Source organism: Salvelinus fontinalis, chromosome 19 (assembly GCF_029448725.1).
Source record: "Salvelinus fontinalis isolate EN_2023a chromosome 19, ASM2944872v1, whole genome shotgun sequence".
Lineage (NCBI taxonomy): Eukaryota > Metazoa > Chordata > Actinopteri > Salmoniformes > Salmonidae > Salvelinus > Salvelinus fontinalis.
The window spans coordinates 14,191,134-14,206,720 of record NC_074683.1 but is presented as its reverse complement, the minus strand read 5'-3'; the positions used below and the strand labels follow the sequence as shown (position 1 = coordinate 14,206,720).

Genomic DNA, 15,587 nt, shown 5'->3' with positions numbered 1-15,587 from the left:
TGGAAGCTGAGGTGCAGAGGCTTCAGAAGCAGCTGTCAATCAAATCAATTTGCAGGCCCGGAGGCCAGTGCTCACGCAATAACTTGGTTCTGGGATCAAAGAATATACACATTACTATTATTTATTATAATGTTAGGGCTATTATTTTATTAATTTGTTTAAACCAATTCCTAATATTTACCCATATTTGGTAAAAATTGCAACAAGATGAGAAGCCAATACAACTCGAGGGAGGGAAACAGCTGGACACATTGCCAGTCAAATTACAAGACCATGTGTGGTTGTAGACTGTCAAGAGGGATGATCTTATATTTAAAAATCATTAATAACAGTAAATGCAAGTTATGCGATGCTCCTTATCACCACGGTGGTCAGGATTATCATATTCTGTCAGTTAATTATATTTTACATTTGACCACATCTAGCTCTCTTATGTAGAGAACAAAGACTGCCCATAGGGTAAAACAAGTAAATTATTGAAAATAGAAAAGGTCATCTCAAATACCAAGACAGTTCAGAGGATTCCTACTCTCCAACGTGATAAAAAATTTATTATTGAAGGGTTTCTTTCAACAACACTCATTAATTCTATCTGGTAAATGTAAGTGCATTCAGAAAGTATTTAACCCCAGTACCTTTTCCACATTGGCTTGACGACTTCTAAAGCTTAAATTTAAAATGGATCAACTTAACATTTTATATCACTAATCTACACACAATATCCAATTATGTCAAAGTGGGTTTTATTTTGACAAATTTTGACAAAATAATTCAAATGTAAAGATGAAATGTCTTGAGTCAATAAGTATTCAACCCCTCTGTTATGGCAAGCCTAAATAAATTCAGGAATAAAAATTTGCTATAAGGTCGCTCAGTCGTTGGTGACCAGGGAGGTTTCCCAATGCCTCGCAAAGAAGGGCACAGATTGGTAGACGGGTAAAAACATATATTAAAAAAGTAACAGACACTGAATATCCCTTTCAGCATGGTGAAGTTATTAATTGGGCTTTGGATGGTGTATCAATAGACCCAGTCACTAAAGATACAGGTGTCCTTCCTAACTCAGTTGCCTCAGAGGAAGGAAACTGCTCAGGGATTTTACGATGCGCCAAAAGTAATTGTAAAACAGTTACATCGCTTATTGGCTATGATAGGGCAAAACTGAGGGTGGATCATGAACATTGTAGTTACTCCACAATACTAACCTAAAAGACAGACTGAAAATAAGGAAGCCTAAACAGAATAAAAATATTCCAAAACATACATCCTGTTTGCAACAAGGTAGTAATGTAATACTGCAGAGAATGTGGCAAAAAAAGTAACTTTTTATCCCGAATACAAAACATTGAAAGACGGATCCAGAATTCTAAATAATGTCACGGGTCTGTGTCGGATCTGATATGATTGTCACGGGTATCGGGTAAGTGGAATTTTAACTGACTTGTCCAGAAGGGCCCGTACAGATCCGAACAAGACTGCTGCAGTAGACAGAGATGCTCTTGCTTTTCAAGAGAGTGAAGCGTGGCGCGTGTAGCTTGTTGTTGGCCAATCATAAAGCAGCAATAGGCTACAGTCGCAGACAGGTACTACGTAATCATTTTTGATTATAAATAACCTATCTATGGCAGCTATTAGTCTAGTATAGTGCTAATTGGCTTGGTTGGTTGCTGTCTCTTGTCTCGCCCTCCCTCCTCCCTGTGTCACTCACTCACAGTTCGGCCCCTCCCCCACCTGCTTGAGCGGCACCTCTCTCCCTCCTCTCGCGCTTTATCAATCTGACAAGGTCAATACGGAACGGGTCTAGTTGTCACCTCTAGTCCAAAGCTCTTAGAGAAACTTACCAAAGAAGACTTACACCTATAATTGCTGACAAATGTGTTTCTAACATGTATTGACTCTGGGGGCTGAATACTAATCAAGTTATATGAGTGTTATTTTAATTTTTTCCCACTTTGACATGAGTATTTTGTGTATATCGTTGACAAAAAATGACAATTAAATCCATTTTAATCCCGCTTTGTAACAAAAGCAAAAGGGGTTAAATGCTTTCCGAATGCACTGTATCAGTTTGAAGGCTTCATTTACCAGCAGAAAAAGGCAATACATTGCATTACTTATAGATCAGTCTGTTGGTTAGTCTTCTAAAGATGTTATTTCTCTATTTTAAAAAAAAGTTGTAAAACTCACTGGAATCACAATCTCCAATGGCACAGTTTGTATGTTCAGCCGGAAGGTCCTGAAACTTCACTGGAACATACAAGGGTTCACTCTGAAGAAAGAAATATAGAGTTCAACTAATGCACTAACTAAAAGCATTACTTATCGTCCCATTTATTTTAATTGCAGTATATTCAGCCAGCCAATAGTAAAATCAAATTGAGAGTAAGAGAGAATACAAAAAGCAAATCAATTATACTCACTAGGGTATGGTCATTCAAACTGGTGTCGTTGATACAGGGGGTAAAGTAGGCCTCGGCATCAGCAAACTGTGGAGAGAGGCGCTATAGGTTAGACTGGGCTGTTTTATCATAGCAAATCAACATAGTATCAACGACTACTACTAAGATACTGCACTAAGCAACAATTCATCTTTAGATGGAAACAACAATGTATCGTTGCCTCCCTGTGGTTGTGAGACATCAGTGCTATACGTACAAAGGCTGCGTGTCGTCCCTGGAGACTGCCCGTGCACTGCTGCCTCCATGGCCGCCACAGCAGGAACCCCAGCAGGTACAGCACAAACATGGAGGTCTTGGTGAACGTGCTGAAGAAGGGCTTGTTGTACTCCTGCCGCTTGAATATGTACTGTGGGGGGGGGGGGGGTGGAATAGAGAAAATACTCATGACTTACTGTACAAATGGCTGGAACTTAAAACCGATCCAGTGCAGATTTTTTTTTTATAAATAGGGAGAGGTCACTTTGAAACGAATGAGATGTGGCTAATCCTAGTATTCAAAACTGCCACCTAGTCCCTACTTGTGTAGTTCTGCAAAGGCTGGACAGATATTAGCAACATAGTGAAAACATGACCCCACTGGAAGGCAAGGTGAAGCTACTACCATATTCTTATTCAATCCTTTTAAATCTATCGGGTAGGGGTTAGGGGTCAAGCATTGTCTTATAATTGAGCACTAGTCTTAAGCTTTAGCATATTAGCCAAAATAAGGGTTGCCTAACCCAGGCCATCCAGTTCTGCAATGTTGCTGGTTTTCATGTCTCCCTGTGCACCCTCTGTCTGGAGAGTGCACCTGACAATCAGTTCCAAGCTAAAATGCTAATACAATAATAAGTAGGCCTGTGGCCTGCGGAACCAGGGGACTACAGGAAGTGCTAGTGTCTTACTGAGGTGAGCTCAGAGGAGGCCACCCAGATGATGTCCACCAGCAGGAGGATGACCACCCCCAGGGCCATGCGTCTCCGCTGGGCCACTGTGCTGCCCTGAGACCCCATGCGGTTCATGAGGAACACCCACACCATCTGGACACTGCTTGACAAACACACAAACTCGTTATCGCACAAACACACACACACATTTAAAACAACTTTTTACAAACTGTAATACCAAAAAGTCTGAGATGTTTTTCAGATGTGACAGTACCTGGAAATCCTAATACAGGATTATTCAGCGTTTTGGACGTTCTGACTCTCCTCAGTCAGGCAGGAATCTGAAACTGAGTCAAAGTAGGTCATGAGAAAATTGTGCAACAGTCCTCCTATCTGCTGTGCACAGAGCTCATCACATGCAATCTCGTATCAATTAATATTGTTATGTAACACTGAACGTTGTTGTTGGGGTGAAAATCCATATGGACATCTGGAAACCAGAAAGATGACACAGGCTAGGCCTAATTGTTGGGTGAAAACAGTTTCCCAGGACACAAGAATGTGGGTTTTGTTCAGAGCAACATCAACCAAAGCTACTGTCTTTTTTGTGACATGACAAACTCAATTTAACACATTATTTTCACATCTATTCAATTGCTCTTTTGAACTGGTTTCCCCACAAATACATACATGGTCCTAAGTGAGGAACGTCCAGACCCCATTCTATCCCTGTCAGCCGGCGTATCACATTTAGAACCCTTGTACACTTTCTCACCGGTCTCTCGATGCGTTCTGCCCAGGTTGGCCTAGTGTCAAAGTACACCTCTAGGCACCCGATCGTCTCCACCCTCAGGCGTACCTTCAGCCTGATAAAGAACACTGTCTGAGTTATCTATAGAAAACCCGATTCTCCACCTCGACGATTGCTTCCTGTACCTTCCAGACTGCGTATGGTACATGTATTCCCATCTAACCATAAGGCCCCATCATCTTCAAATGAAGACCTTTCGATACCTAACGTGAGCTAGCAAGAGCAACAATTTCTTCCTCTGCTCACCACGACTCACAAGCTTGTTAGCTACATGCAAATTAGACAGATGCTAGCTAGCTAGCTAGCTAATTTAGTGTACCTGAATTAGTTTACAATATAGCTAGCAATGTATTTTTTGTTGCAATATGGTACATACAGTACTGTAGAAACATACGGAGGTCATTGTTAGCTAACATTAGCTAGCTATCCCGAAGTTTAACGTTACAGCTAACTTAGCTGGCTAAATTGGCTAGCTAGCCGGCAACATCAACAACAAACCATTCGTATTTACCTAGCTACCGTTAGATGGCAAGTAGGCTTCGTTCTTTTTAACGTGGTCGTTACTTCTTCGCCTTTGCAGAAAAATACAACTGCTGGATCATCAGTAATAAACGTACAGTATGCGATGATAACACAAATATCTAAACTGGTTTCGATGTAAACATGAACACTCCTTCTCTTCTTCTATGGTATATTATTGACGATCACAGGATGTAATGTGCATCCCGCCATCTATTATTCGGGATGGAAACAGGATTCCCCTTCTGTTAAAAAATAAAACAGATCTGATACCTACACAGGCTCAAGGGGAACCTGGGAGTGCGGTTTTTTTCCGGTCTTCAAATGTAAAATCCTTAGGTCCCAAAAACGTTTCTGCTGCAGCCACAATAATGTCCAGTTTTTTTAGACTTGTGATATACAGTTTATAACTGTGGCGACACTCTTTCTTCTTGTTGTGGCTTTCCGGCAGACTAGACGCTGTGTTGCATATTGCTGTCTTTCGCAGGTCAGAGTGCGAATTGCACATTTCGGTCACATTTCAGTCCTCTACTCTCTTCACTGCCGCAGCATAGGAAACGTGCCCTCTCAAACTCTGGTAATCTCAACCTGTCTCTCTCTCTCAGGGCACTTTGGATCCCCAGCTTCATGGGCACACCAACAGTTGACACACAGTGCTTTCTCATTCCAACTGTAATGTTCCTCTGACTATGCCCTCCTGCACATTTCTCACATCGTGGGAACCTAAAGCACCGTAGCGGGTTCGGAACATAGGACCTGACAGAATAGCAAATATAACCTAAACTGACTTTATCGGGGAAAAACTCTCTGTCAAAGCTCAACAAGACAGACGGTATTCTCAGTTGCGCCATTGCCACTGGGTCTACGCTTCACCAAACGGCAGGTGTCAAACACTAGGAATATTCCTTTTCATTTGATCCACCTCTACACTCAACGCTATGGGCTGGGACCCAGCAAAATTACACTACTACACCCTGTCTCTCGATTCTTCATAACATTAATGCCTCCCATTAACACTCCTAATTTTTCTTCTTGTTCTATGATATTATGGCAGTCCCTAAGCATACGTTAGAGGTGCATGTCGCCAACCTGTGTGGGCTGTGTGTCCGCCTACTGTTCTGGAGTGTGAAATTAGTTTTTGTGACGAAAAGGGGAGGGGAAAATGAATCATTGTTTAAAAAAAAGCCCTACCAACTAACCCTACATCCATTAAAACCTCACCACTATTCCACTACTTTGGCCTTTCTTATCCTAGAACACTATCATTCAATACAACTTGTCATTAAAGGTAGACTTAGCCAAATTACGTTGCCACGAGTAGCACCGCAGATATTGAGATGAGCAAGATGCAAGACTTCGCTCTCACTAGCTAGGTTTCCATCCAATTTGATACGGAATATGTGAATATTCAAAAATTGGCATAAAACAAGATGCCCATTTTCCACCAGAGATGTTTTTCCATCCAACTGACTTTTTGCGGTTAACGGATAAAAAGCTGTGCTGATGACATAGTGCATTAAATTCCCATGTACCGAATAAAAAATACAAGTTAAATGGGTTTCCATCACATTTTCAAATCTACTGATGGTTTTGTCACAAAAACGGTTGCGTTATATAGCAAATGTGCCCACTCTGGTCTTGGCACATGCGCTTTAAACAACAGCTCGCATGTACAGTGCAGGTAGTCTACATACGTTATGAGATTATTATGGATAAGAGCGATATTATTTGTATTTGTCAAACTGCAGCCAAGCATCGATCATCATGTCACCAGAATAAGACCATCAATATTTATTGGAAAGGAGCATCAAGCTCATCACCTTGCACATTTATCTCCCTATGAAGTTCATCTTCATTGATTTAATCTATAGTTTAAAGGAAAACTTCACACAAAAACTATATTTTGGTATGGATTTAATTAGTCCATTGTTGACATAGTCATGCAGTATCATGTGATGCAAAATGCATCATACAGTGATAATTTCTGTATTTTCAAAGTTACATATCTTGAAAACTTGAATGCTGGCAAGCAAAACATTTTGGGACTATGTCAACAATGGACTAATGAAACAAATACCAAATTATAGTTTTTGGGTGGAGTTTTCCTTTAATAAAGGCATGCTTTCCAAAGTCATAGTGACCCTGCAACATATCACCATTTCTTGCATTATACATTTTAGACACAAAAAGATCCCACCATTTCAAATGAACAAATGTTCTGTCGGCCTTTAATGTTCACATCAGCCCGGTCATTACTTTTTTCATGTGTTAGGTAATTCATCCGCATGAAATGGTTGGATGGAAACATGGTTACAGTAACACACAGGTTCGCTTCATGCTGTTCACAGCGTGGTAGCCAGGGCACCAAAACAGCAGAGAAGCTGAGCCTTGCGCTTCAACGATCTTAGTTGTTGCAGAAATTTACCCACTATGCTGTTTACTTCCTGCATCTACTTCATTCTCCTTCTTCTTTGAAGTTTAACGGCAGTTGGCATAAAAATATGTTGCATTACCGCAATGAACTAGAGAATAATATAAATACACTGCTCAAAAAAATAAAGGCAACACTAAAATAACACATCCTAGATCTGAATGAATGAAATATTCTTATGAAATACTTTTTTCTTTACATAGTTGAATGTGCTGACAACAAAATCACACAAAAATGATCAATGGAAATCAAATTTATCAACCCATGGAGGTCTGGATTTGGAGTCACACTCAAAATTAAAGTGGAAAACCACACTACAGGATGATCCAACTTTGATGTAATGTCCTTAAAACAAGTCAAAATGAGGCTCAGTAGTGTGTGTGGCCTCCACGTGCCTGTATGACCTCCCTACAACGCCTGGGCATGCTCCTGATGAGGTGGCGGATGGTCTCCTGAGGGATCTCCTCCCAGACCTGGACTAAAGCATCCGCCAACTCCTGGACAGTCTGTGGTGCAACGTGGCGTTGGTGGATGGAGCGAGACATGATGTCCCAGATGTGCTCAATTGGATTCAGTTCTGGGGAACGGGGTGAGCCAGTCCATAGCGTCAATGCCTTCCTCTTGCAGGAACTGCTGACACACTCCAGCCAAATGAGGTCTAGCATTGTCTTGCATTAGGAGGAACCCAGGGCCAACCGCACCAGCATATGGCCTCACAAGGGGTCTGAGGATCTCATCTCGGTACCTAATGGCAGTCAGGCTACCTCTGGCGAGCACATGAAAAAATGCCACCCCACACCATGACTGACCCACCGCCAAACCGGTCATGCTGGAGGATGTTGCAGGCAGCAGAACGTTCTCCACAGCGTCTCCAGACTCTGTCACGGCTGTCACATGTGCTCAGTGTGAACCTGCTTTCATCTGTGAAGAGCACAGGGCGCCAGTGGCGAATTTGCCAATATTGGTGTTCTCTGGCAAATGCGAAACGTCCTGCACGGTGTTGGGTTGTAAGCACAACCCCCACCTGTGGACGTCGGGCCCTCATACCACCCTCATGGAGTCTGTTTCTGACCGTTTGAGCAGACACATGCACATTTGTGGCCTGCTGGAGGTCATTTTGCAGGGCTCTGGAAGTGCTCCTCCTGCTCCTCCTTGCACAAAGGCGGAGGTAGCGGTCCTGCTGCTGGGTTGTTGCCCTCCTATGGCCTCCTCCACGTCTCCTGATGTACTGGCCTGTTTCCTGGTAGCGCCTCCATGCTCTGGACACTACGCTGACAGACACAGCAAACCTTCTTGCCACAGCTCACATTGATGTGCCATCCTGGATGAGCTGCACTACCTGAGCCACTTGTGTGGGTTGTAGACTCCGTTTCATGCTACCACTAGAGTGAAAACACCGCCAGCATTCAAAAGTGACCAAAACATCAGCCAGGAAGCATAGGAACTGAGAAGTGGTCTGTGGTCACCACCTGCAGAACCACTCCTTTATTGGGGGTGTCTTGCTAATTGCCTATAATTTCCACCTGTTGTCTATTTCATTTGCACAACAGCATGTGAAATGTATTGTCAATCAGTGTTGCTTCCTAAGTGGACAGTTTGATTTCACAGAAGTGTGATTGACTTGGAGTTACATTGTGTTGTTTAAGTGTTCCCTTTATTTTTTTGAGCAGTGTATATATAGCTGACACTAACAATGTTCAGTCATGGTTGGTTCAACCCCCTTTATGCAGACCAAGGAGCATCATTAGCCACTCTGGGTTCATCCTGTCGTTATCTGCACATGGGTTGTCGTCTTAACCCCACCCTGGCTTAGTTTCCCAGATGCAAGGATGATTTAGAGACAATGAGGATTTTTTCTAAACTCCTCCTGGCTATCTCTATCACACCCACCACATCTTGTCTATGTAATGCAGTCCTTAACTCATTTGTCAGCTCAAGCCATCTCTAGCCATCTCTAACCATCTCTCCGCCTTTGTGCAAGGAGGTGCACTGCCAGCGCCCTGCAAAATGACCTCCAGCAGGCCACAAATGTGCATGTGTCTGCTCAAACGGTCAGAAACAGACTCCATGAGGCTGGTATGAGGGCCCGACGTCCACAGGTGGGGGTTGTGCTTACAACCCAACACCGTGCAGGACGTTTGGCATTTGCCAGAGAACACCAAGATTGGCAAATTCGCCCTGTGCGCTTCACAGATGAAAGCAGGTTCACACTGAGCACATGAGCACATGTGACAGACGTGACAGAGTCTGGAGACGCGTTCTGCTGCCTGCAACATCCTCCAGCATGACCGGTTTGGCGATGGGTCAGTCATGGTGTGGGGTGGCATTTCTTTGTGGGGCCGCACAGCCCTCCATGTGCTCGCCAGAGGTAGCCTGACTGCCATTAGGTACCGAGATGAGATCCTCAGACCCCTTGTGAGACCATATGCTGACACATGCACATTTGTGGCCTGCTGGAGGTCATTTTGCAGGGCGCTGGCAGTGCACCTCCTTGCACAAAGGCGGAGGTAGCGGTCCTGCTGCTGGGTTGTTGCCCTCCTATGGCCTCCTCCACGTCTCCTGATGTATTGGCCTGTCTCCTGGTAGCACCTCCATGCTCTGGACACTACGCTGACAGACACAGCAAACCTTTTTGCCACAGCTCGCATTGATGTGCCATCCTGGATGAACTGCACTACCTGAGCCACTTGTGTGGGTTGTAGACTCCGTCTCATGCTACCACTAGAGTGAGAGCACCGCCAGCATTCAAAAGTGACCAAAACATCAGCCAGGAAGCATAGGAATTGAGAAGTGGTCTGTGGTCACCACCTGCAGAATCACTCCTTTTTTGGGGGTGTCTTGCTAATTGCCTATAATTTCCACCTTTTGTCTAATCCATTTGCACAACAGCATGTGAAATTTATTGTCAATCAGTGTTGCTTCCTAAGTGGACAGTTTGATTTCACAGAAGTGTGATTGACTTGGAGTTACATTGTGTTGTTTAAGTGTTCCCTTTATTTTTTTGAGCAGTGTAGTATTCTGCATTTGTGTAAAGGTTAGGTTACTCGGTCCAACACTCAAGGTTGGGGGGTCAACCAGTCTCATCATTGCAATAATTAATTGATAATAAATACAGATGATTGTTTGAAGAAATGACAAAAAGTTTCTCAGTACTGAATTTCCACAACACACCTCAACCTGCTTCTCTCTCACCGGACACTTCCAATCCCCAGCATCATAGGCACCCCTACAGTTGACACACACAACTTTATCAACCAAAACTACAGAATCCTCTATCCCATGGCCTCCTGCACACTTCCCACGTCTTGGAATTTCCTTCCTACAAACTGCTGAGACATGACCATAAACATTGCACCAGAAGCAGTGCAGTGGATTTGGCACAAAAGCTCTAACAGGACACTTGATATATCCTAACATGACTTTGTCGGGTAAAGACTCTGCCTCAAAACTCAAAGGGACTGACAGTGACTATGTTTCACCACGCTCACCACCGGGGCTGCGTTGCACCAAACGGCGAGCATCAAAAACACCAGGAATATTCAACCTCAATTGCCCCACTTCCACACTTAACGCTACCCTAGAAAGCACTTATTTCAATGGTGCCCTGTTCCTAAGAGCAAAGCAAGAAACAGCAAAGCATGAAACAGATCTTGACCCAAGTTGCATGATACAGAGTGCCCGCTCCCTCTGGTCAGAAGAAACACAAACAAATATCACAAGTCCACTACAGGTTACCTTCACTCCTCTCTTCTGTCTGATGCTGTCTTCCTCCCATCCCTGACTTTTCTCTGTATTTAAAAGAGATGCCTGCCAATAGTGTATTGATCTATTCCACTGCTCCTGCCATCTCTGTAACACCACTGTCGAGTAGAGGGTGCAACAGGTCAGCACCTCAGGAGTAAATGTCAGTTGGCTTTTCATAGCCGAGCATTCAGAGTTAGAGACAGCAGGTGTGGTAGAGAGAGACAGTCAAAAACAACAGGTCCGGGGCAAGGTAGCACGTCCGGTGAACAGGTCAGGGTTCCATTGCCGCAGAAGGAACAGTTGAAACTGGAGCAGCAGCACGGCCAGGTGGACTCGGGGCAGCAATGAGTCATCAGGCCAGGTAGTCCTGAGGCATCAGATCCTCCGGGAGGGAAGGGAGAGGGAGAGAGAATTAAAGGGAGTATACTTAAATTCACACAGGACACCAGATAAGACAAGAGAAATACTCTACATATAACAGACTGACCCTAGCCCCCCGACACGTAAACTATTGCAGAATAAATACTGGAGGATGAGACAGGACGGGTCAGAAGACATTGTGGCCCCATCCGACGATACCCCCGGACAGGGCCAAATAGGCAGGATATAACCCCACCCACTTGCCAAAGCACAGCCCCCACACCACTAGAGGGATATCTTCAAACCACCAACTTACTACCCTGAGACAAGGCTGAGTACGGGACGAACCCAAGGGAGGCGCCAAACGCGGACAGGAAGATCACGTCAGTGACTCAACCCACTCAAGTGACGCACCCCTCCTAGGGACGGGATGGAAGTGAACCAGTAAGCCAGTGACTCAGCCCCTGTAATAGGGTTAGAGGCAGAGAATCCCAGTGGAGAGAGGGGAACCGGCCAGGCAAAGTTTGTTGCTCCAGTGCCTTTCCGTTCACCTTCACACCCCTGGGCCAGACTACACTCAATCATAGAACCTACTGAAGAGATGAGTCTTCAATAAAGACTTAAAGGTTGAGACCGAGTCTGCATCTCTCAAATGGATAGACAGACCATTCCACAGAGATCAGGGTCCAGAGTAACACTGAGGTCCTTCACAGTTTTATTTGAGACGACTGTCAGATCCAACAGACGTTCTCTTTGTTTCTTGGAACCTAGAACTAGCATCTCGGTTTTGTCCGAATTTAAAAGGAAAACATTTGCCACCATCCACTTCCTTATGTCTGAAACACAGGCTTCCTGGGAGGGCAATTTTGGGGCTTCATCATGTTTCATCAAAATGTACAGCTGTGTATCGTCCGCATAGCAGTGAAAGTTAACATTATGTTTCCGAATGACATCACCAAGAGGTAAAATATATATTGAAAACAATATAGGATTACAAAACTTGAGTGTCTCCCTTGATCCTAGGTTCTGGTAGTGTTGTGCAGACTCAGGACAACTGAGCTTTGGAGAAATACGCAGGTTTAAAGAGTAGTCCATAATTTGCATTCTAATGATCATGATCTTTTTGTTAAAAATGAAAGCCATCCTCTCTTGGGGAATGCTTTTAAGTTAGCTTTGCGACAGTATCAAAAATACATTTTGGATGGTTCTCTTTCTCCTCAATTAAGTTGGAAAAATAGGATGAGGCCTCAGCAGTGAGGCCTCTTCGATATTGCACTGTACTGTCTTTTTATGCTAGTCGGGAAGACTTCCAGTTTGGTAGAGCGCCATTTCCATTCCAATTTTCTGGAAGCTTGCTGGGTATTGGGTATTTTCTGTATACCATTTTCTCATGACAAATGTTTTTTGTTTTTAGGGGTGCGACTACATCTAAGGTATTACGCAAGGTTACATTTAGTTCCTCAGTTAGGTGGTTAACCGATTTTTGTACTGTGATGTCCTTGGGTAGGTGGAGGGAGTCTGGAAGGGCATCTGGGAATCTTTTGCTTGTCCGAGAATTTATAGCATGGCTTTTGACGATCCTTGGTTGGGTCTAAGCAGATTATTTGTTGCGATTGCAAACGTAATAAATTGGTGGTCCGATAGTCCAGGATTATGAGGAAAAACATTAAGATCTACAGTATTTATTCCACGGGACAAAACTAGGTGCAGAGTATGACTGTGGCAGTGAGTAGGTTCAGAGACAAGTTGGACAAAACCCACTGAGTCGATGATGGGTCCGAAAGCCTTTTGGAGTGGGTCTGGTCTGTTGGCTTTTCCATGTGAATTTAAAAGTCACCAAAAATGTGAATATTATCTGCCGTGACTACAAGGTCAGATAGGAATTCAAGGGAACTCAGTGAGGATCGCTGTATACGGCCCAGGAGGCCTGTAAACAGTAGCTATAGAAAGTGATTCAGTAGGCTGCATAGATTCCGACTGTTCTACCACAGATGCCGGGAGCTGACACTGTCGTAGTCCATGTGGAGTCAAATGACATCAGGAGGACTAGCTCGGAACATTTGACAATGGATTTTGAAGAAGTGATTTTAGCGTTAAAAGACTCCAAACAACAGCCAATAATTTCAGGTCCAGTACCATCGTTGGGCCGCAGGTGTGAAAGATTCAGCAGACTGCTGGCATTACACATCTGGCTAAAAGACTTCTGTAGCTCTGCTCGAGTCACTTTTATCACACCTTCTGGAAACAGAAGATACACTACAGGAATGACGGAGTTCATCCAAATCATCTTGGCTCCTGGACTCTGCGTTGAAACAATGACTGGTAAATGATCCAAGACCAGCTCAGTTAATCCCTACCATTGTGACAATGAATGGCCATGATGCTGCATCGAACGTACATGATCTTAGGGGCACTGGCAAACACAATGTAAGTAATTTAATTTATGTACCCCTAATTCCACCGAATACATCTGTTTATCCTACAGCTGCTGTAAGCAGTAATCATGAGCCTGTAAACCAGAGTTACACTGTTAGCACTGAGGCAGTGTGAAATTGTAGGAAGACCACTTTATGCAGCTCACCCTGCACTATCAGCTCCAATGTAAATAACATGAGTAAGTCTACCTCTGATAAGCTTCCCAGTAAAGCATAAAAAACAGTCAAGCAACCCAGAAAAGTGCAAAGAAAAGCCCATATTAACATATGTAGCCTAAGAAACAAGGTCCATGAAGTCAATAACTTGCTTGTAACAGATGACATTCATATTCTGACTGGTTACATGGTTATAACATCTACCGAAAAGACAGAAATGCCAACGGAGATGGTGTTGCGGTCTATATTCAGAACCACATTCCTGTAAAGCTTACAGACAATCTAATGTTAAATACCGTTGAAGGAATATGGCTACAGGTTCATCTGCATCACCTAAGCTCATGCTTGTGGGAAGCTGCTATAGACCACCAAGTGCTAACAGTCAGTATCTGGATAATACACTGCTCAAAAAAATAAAGGGAACACTTAAACAACACAATGTAACTCCAAGTCAATCACACTTCTGTGAAATCAACCTGTCCACTTAGGAAGCAACACTGATTGGCAATAAATTTCACATGCTGTTGTGCAAATGGAATAGATAACAGGTGAAAATTATAGGCAATTAGCAAGACAGCCCCAATAAAGGAGTGGTTCTGCAGGTGGTGACCACAGACCACTTCTCAGTTCCTATGGTTCCTGGCTGATGTTTTGGTCACTTTTGAATGCTGGCGGTGCTTTCACTCTAGTGGTAGCATGAGACGGAGTCTACAACCCACACAAGTGGCTCAGGTAGTGCAGCTCATCTAGGATGGCACATCAATGCGAGCTGTGGCAAGAAGGTTTGCTGTGTCTGTCAGCATAGTGTCCAGAGCATGGAGGCGCTACCAGGAGACAGGCCAGTACATCAGGAGACGTGGAGGAGGCCGTAGGAGAGCAACAACCCAGCAGCAGGACCGCTACCTCCGCCTTTGTGCAAGGAGTAGCAGGAGGAGCACTGCCAGAGCCCTGCAAAATGACCTCCAGCAGGCCACAAAGGTGCATGTGTCTGCTCAAACAGTCAGAAACAGACTCCATGAGGGTGGTATGAGGGCCCGACGTCCACAGGTGGGGGTTGTTCTTACAGCCCAACACCATGCAGGACGTTTGGCATTTGCCAGAGAACACCAAGATTGGCAAATTCGCCACTGGCGCCCTGTGCTCTTCACAGATGAAAGCAGGCTCACACTGAGCATGTGACAGACGTGAGAGTCTGGAGACGCCGTGGAGAACGTTCTGCTGCCTGCAATATCCTCCAGCATGACCGGTTTGGCGGTGGGTCAGTCATGGTGTGGGGTGCCATTTCTTTGGGGGGCCGCACAGCCCTCCATGTGCTCAACAGAGGTAGCCTGACTGCCATTAGGTACCGAGATGAGATCCTCAGACCCCTTGTGAGACCATATGCTGGTGCGGTTGGCCCTGGGTTCCTCCTAATGCAAGACAATGCTACACCTCATGTGGCTGGAGTGTGTCAAAGCAAGAGGAAGGCATTGATGCTATGGACCGCCCGTTCCCCAGACCTGAATCCAATTGAGCACATCTGGGACATCATGTCTCGCTCCATCCACCAACGCCACGTTGCACCACAGACTGTCCAGGAGTTGGCGGATTGCTTTAGTCCAGGTCTGGGAGGAGATCCCTCAGGAGACTATCCGCCACTTCATCATGAGCATTCCCAGGCGTTGTAGGGAGGTCATACAGGCACGTGGAGGCCACACACACTACTGAGCCTCATTTTGACTTGTTTTAAATACATCACATCAAAGTTGGATCAGCCTGTAGTGTGGTTTTCCACTTTAATTTTGAGTGTGACTTCAAATCCAGACC

The 15,587-nt window shown here is 44.4% G+C and overlaps 1 protein-coding gene across 10 annotated transcripts in view; it reads right to left on the bottom strand.

The window, feature by feature from the left end:
• The window catches only part of LOC129816406 (solute carrier family 35 member F5-like), a 35,491-nt gene extending 29,827 nt beyond the window's left edge, over positions 1-5,664 (bottom strand). The window contains exons 1-7 of one of the 10 annotated variants that reach the window (XM_055870863.1): positions 4,648-5,664; positions 4,101-4,191; positions 3,600-3,672; positions 3,344-3,485; positions 2,656-2,805; positions 2,421-2,486; positions 2,188-2,269 (exon numbers count right to left, since the gene is read on the bottom strand). In XM_055870863.1, coding sequence (XP_055726838.1) covers positions 2,188-2,269; positions 2,421-2,486; positions 2,656-2,805; positions 3,344-3,478 — 433 coding nt within the window. In that variant the 5' untranslated portion in view covers positions 3,479-3,485; positions 3,600-3,672; positions 4,101-4,191; positions 4,648-5,664. Of the gene's footprint in view, positions 1-2,187; positions 2,270-2,420; positions 2,487-2,655; positions 2,806-3,343; positions 3,489-3,599; positions 3,673-4,100; positions 4,192-4,647 lie in introns of all 10 variants that reach the window. The other 9 variants (XM_055870860.1, XM_055870855.1, XM_055870854.1 and 6 more) reach the window with 9 other exon arrangements.
• Between the last annotated feature and the right edge of the window lie 9,923 nt (positions 5,665-15,587).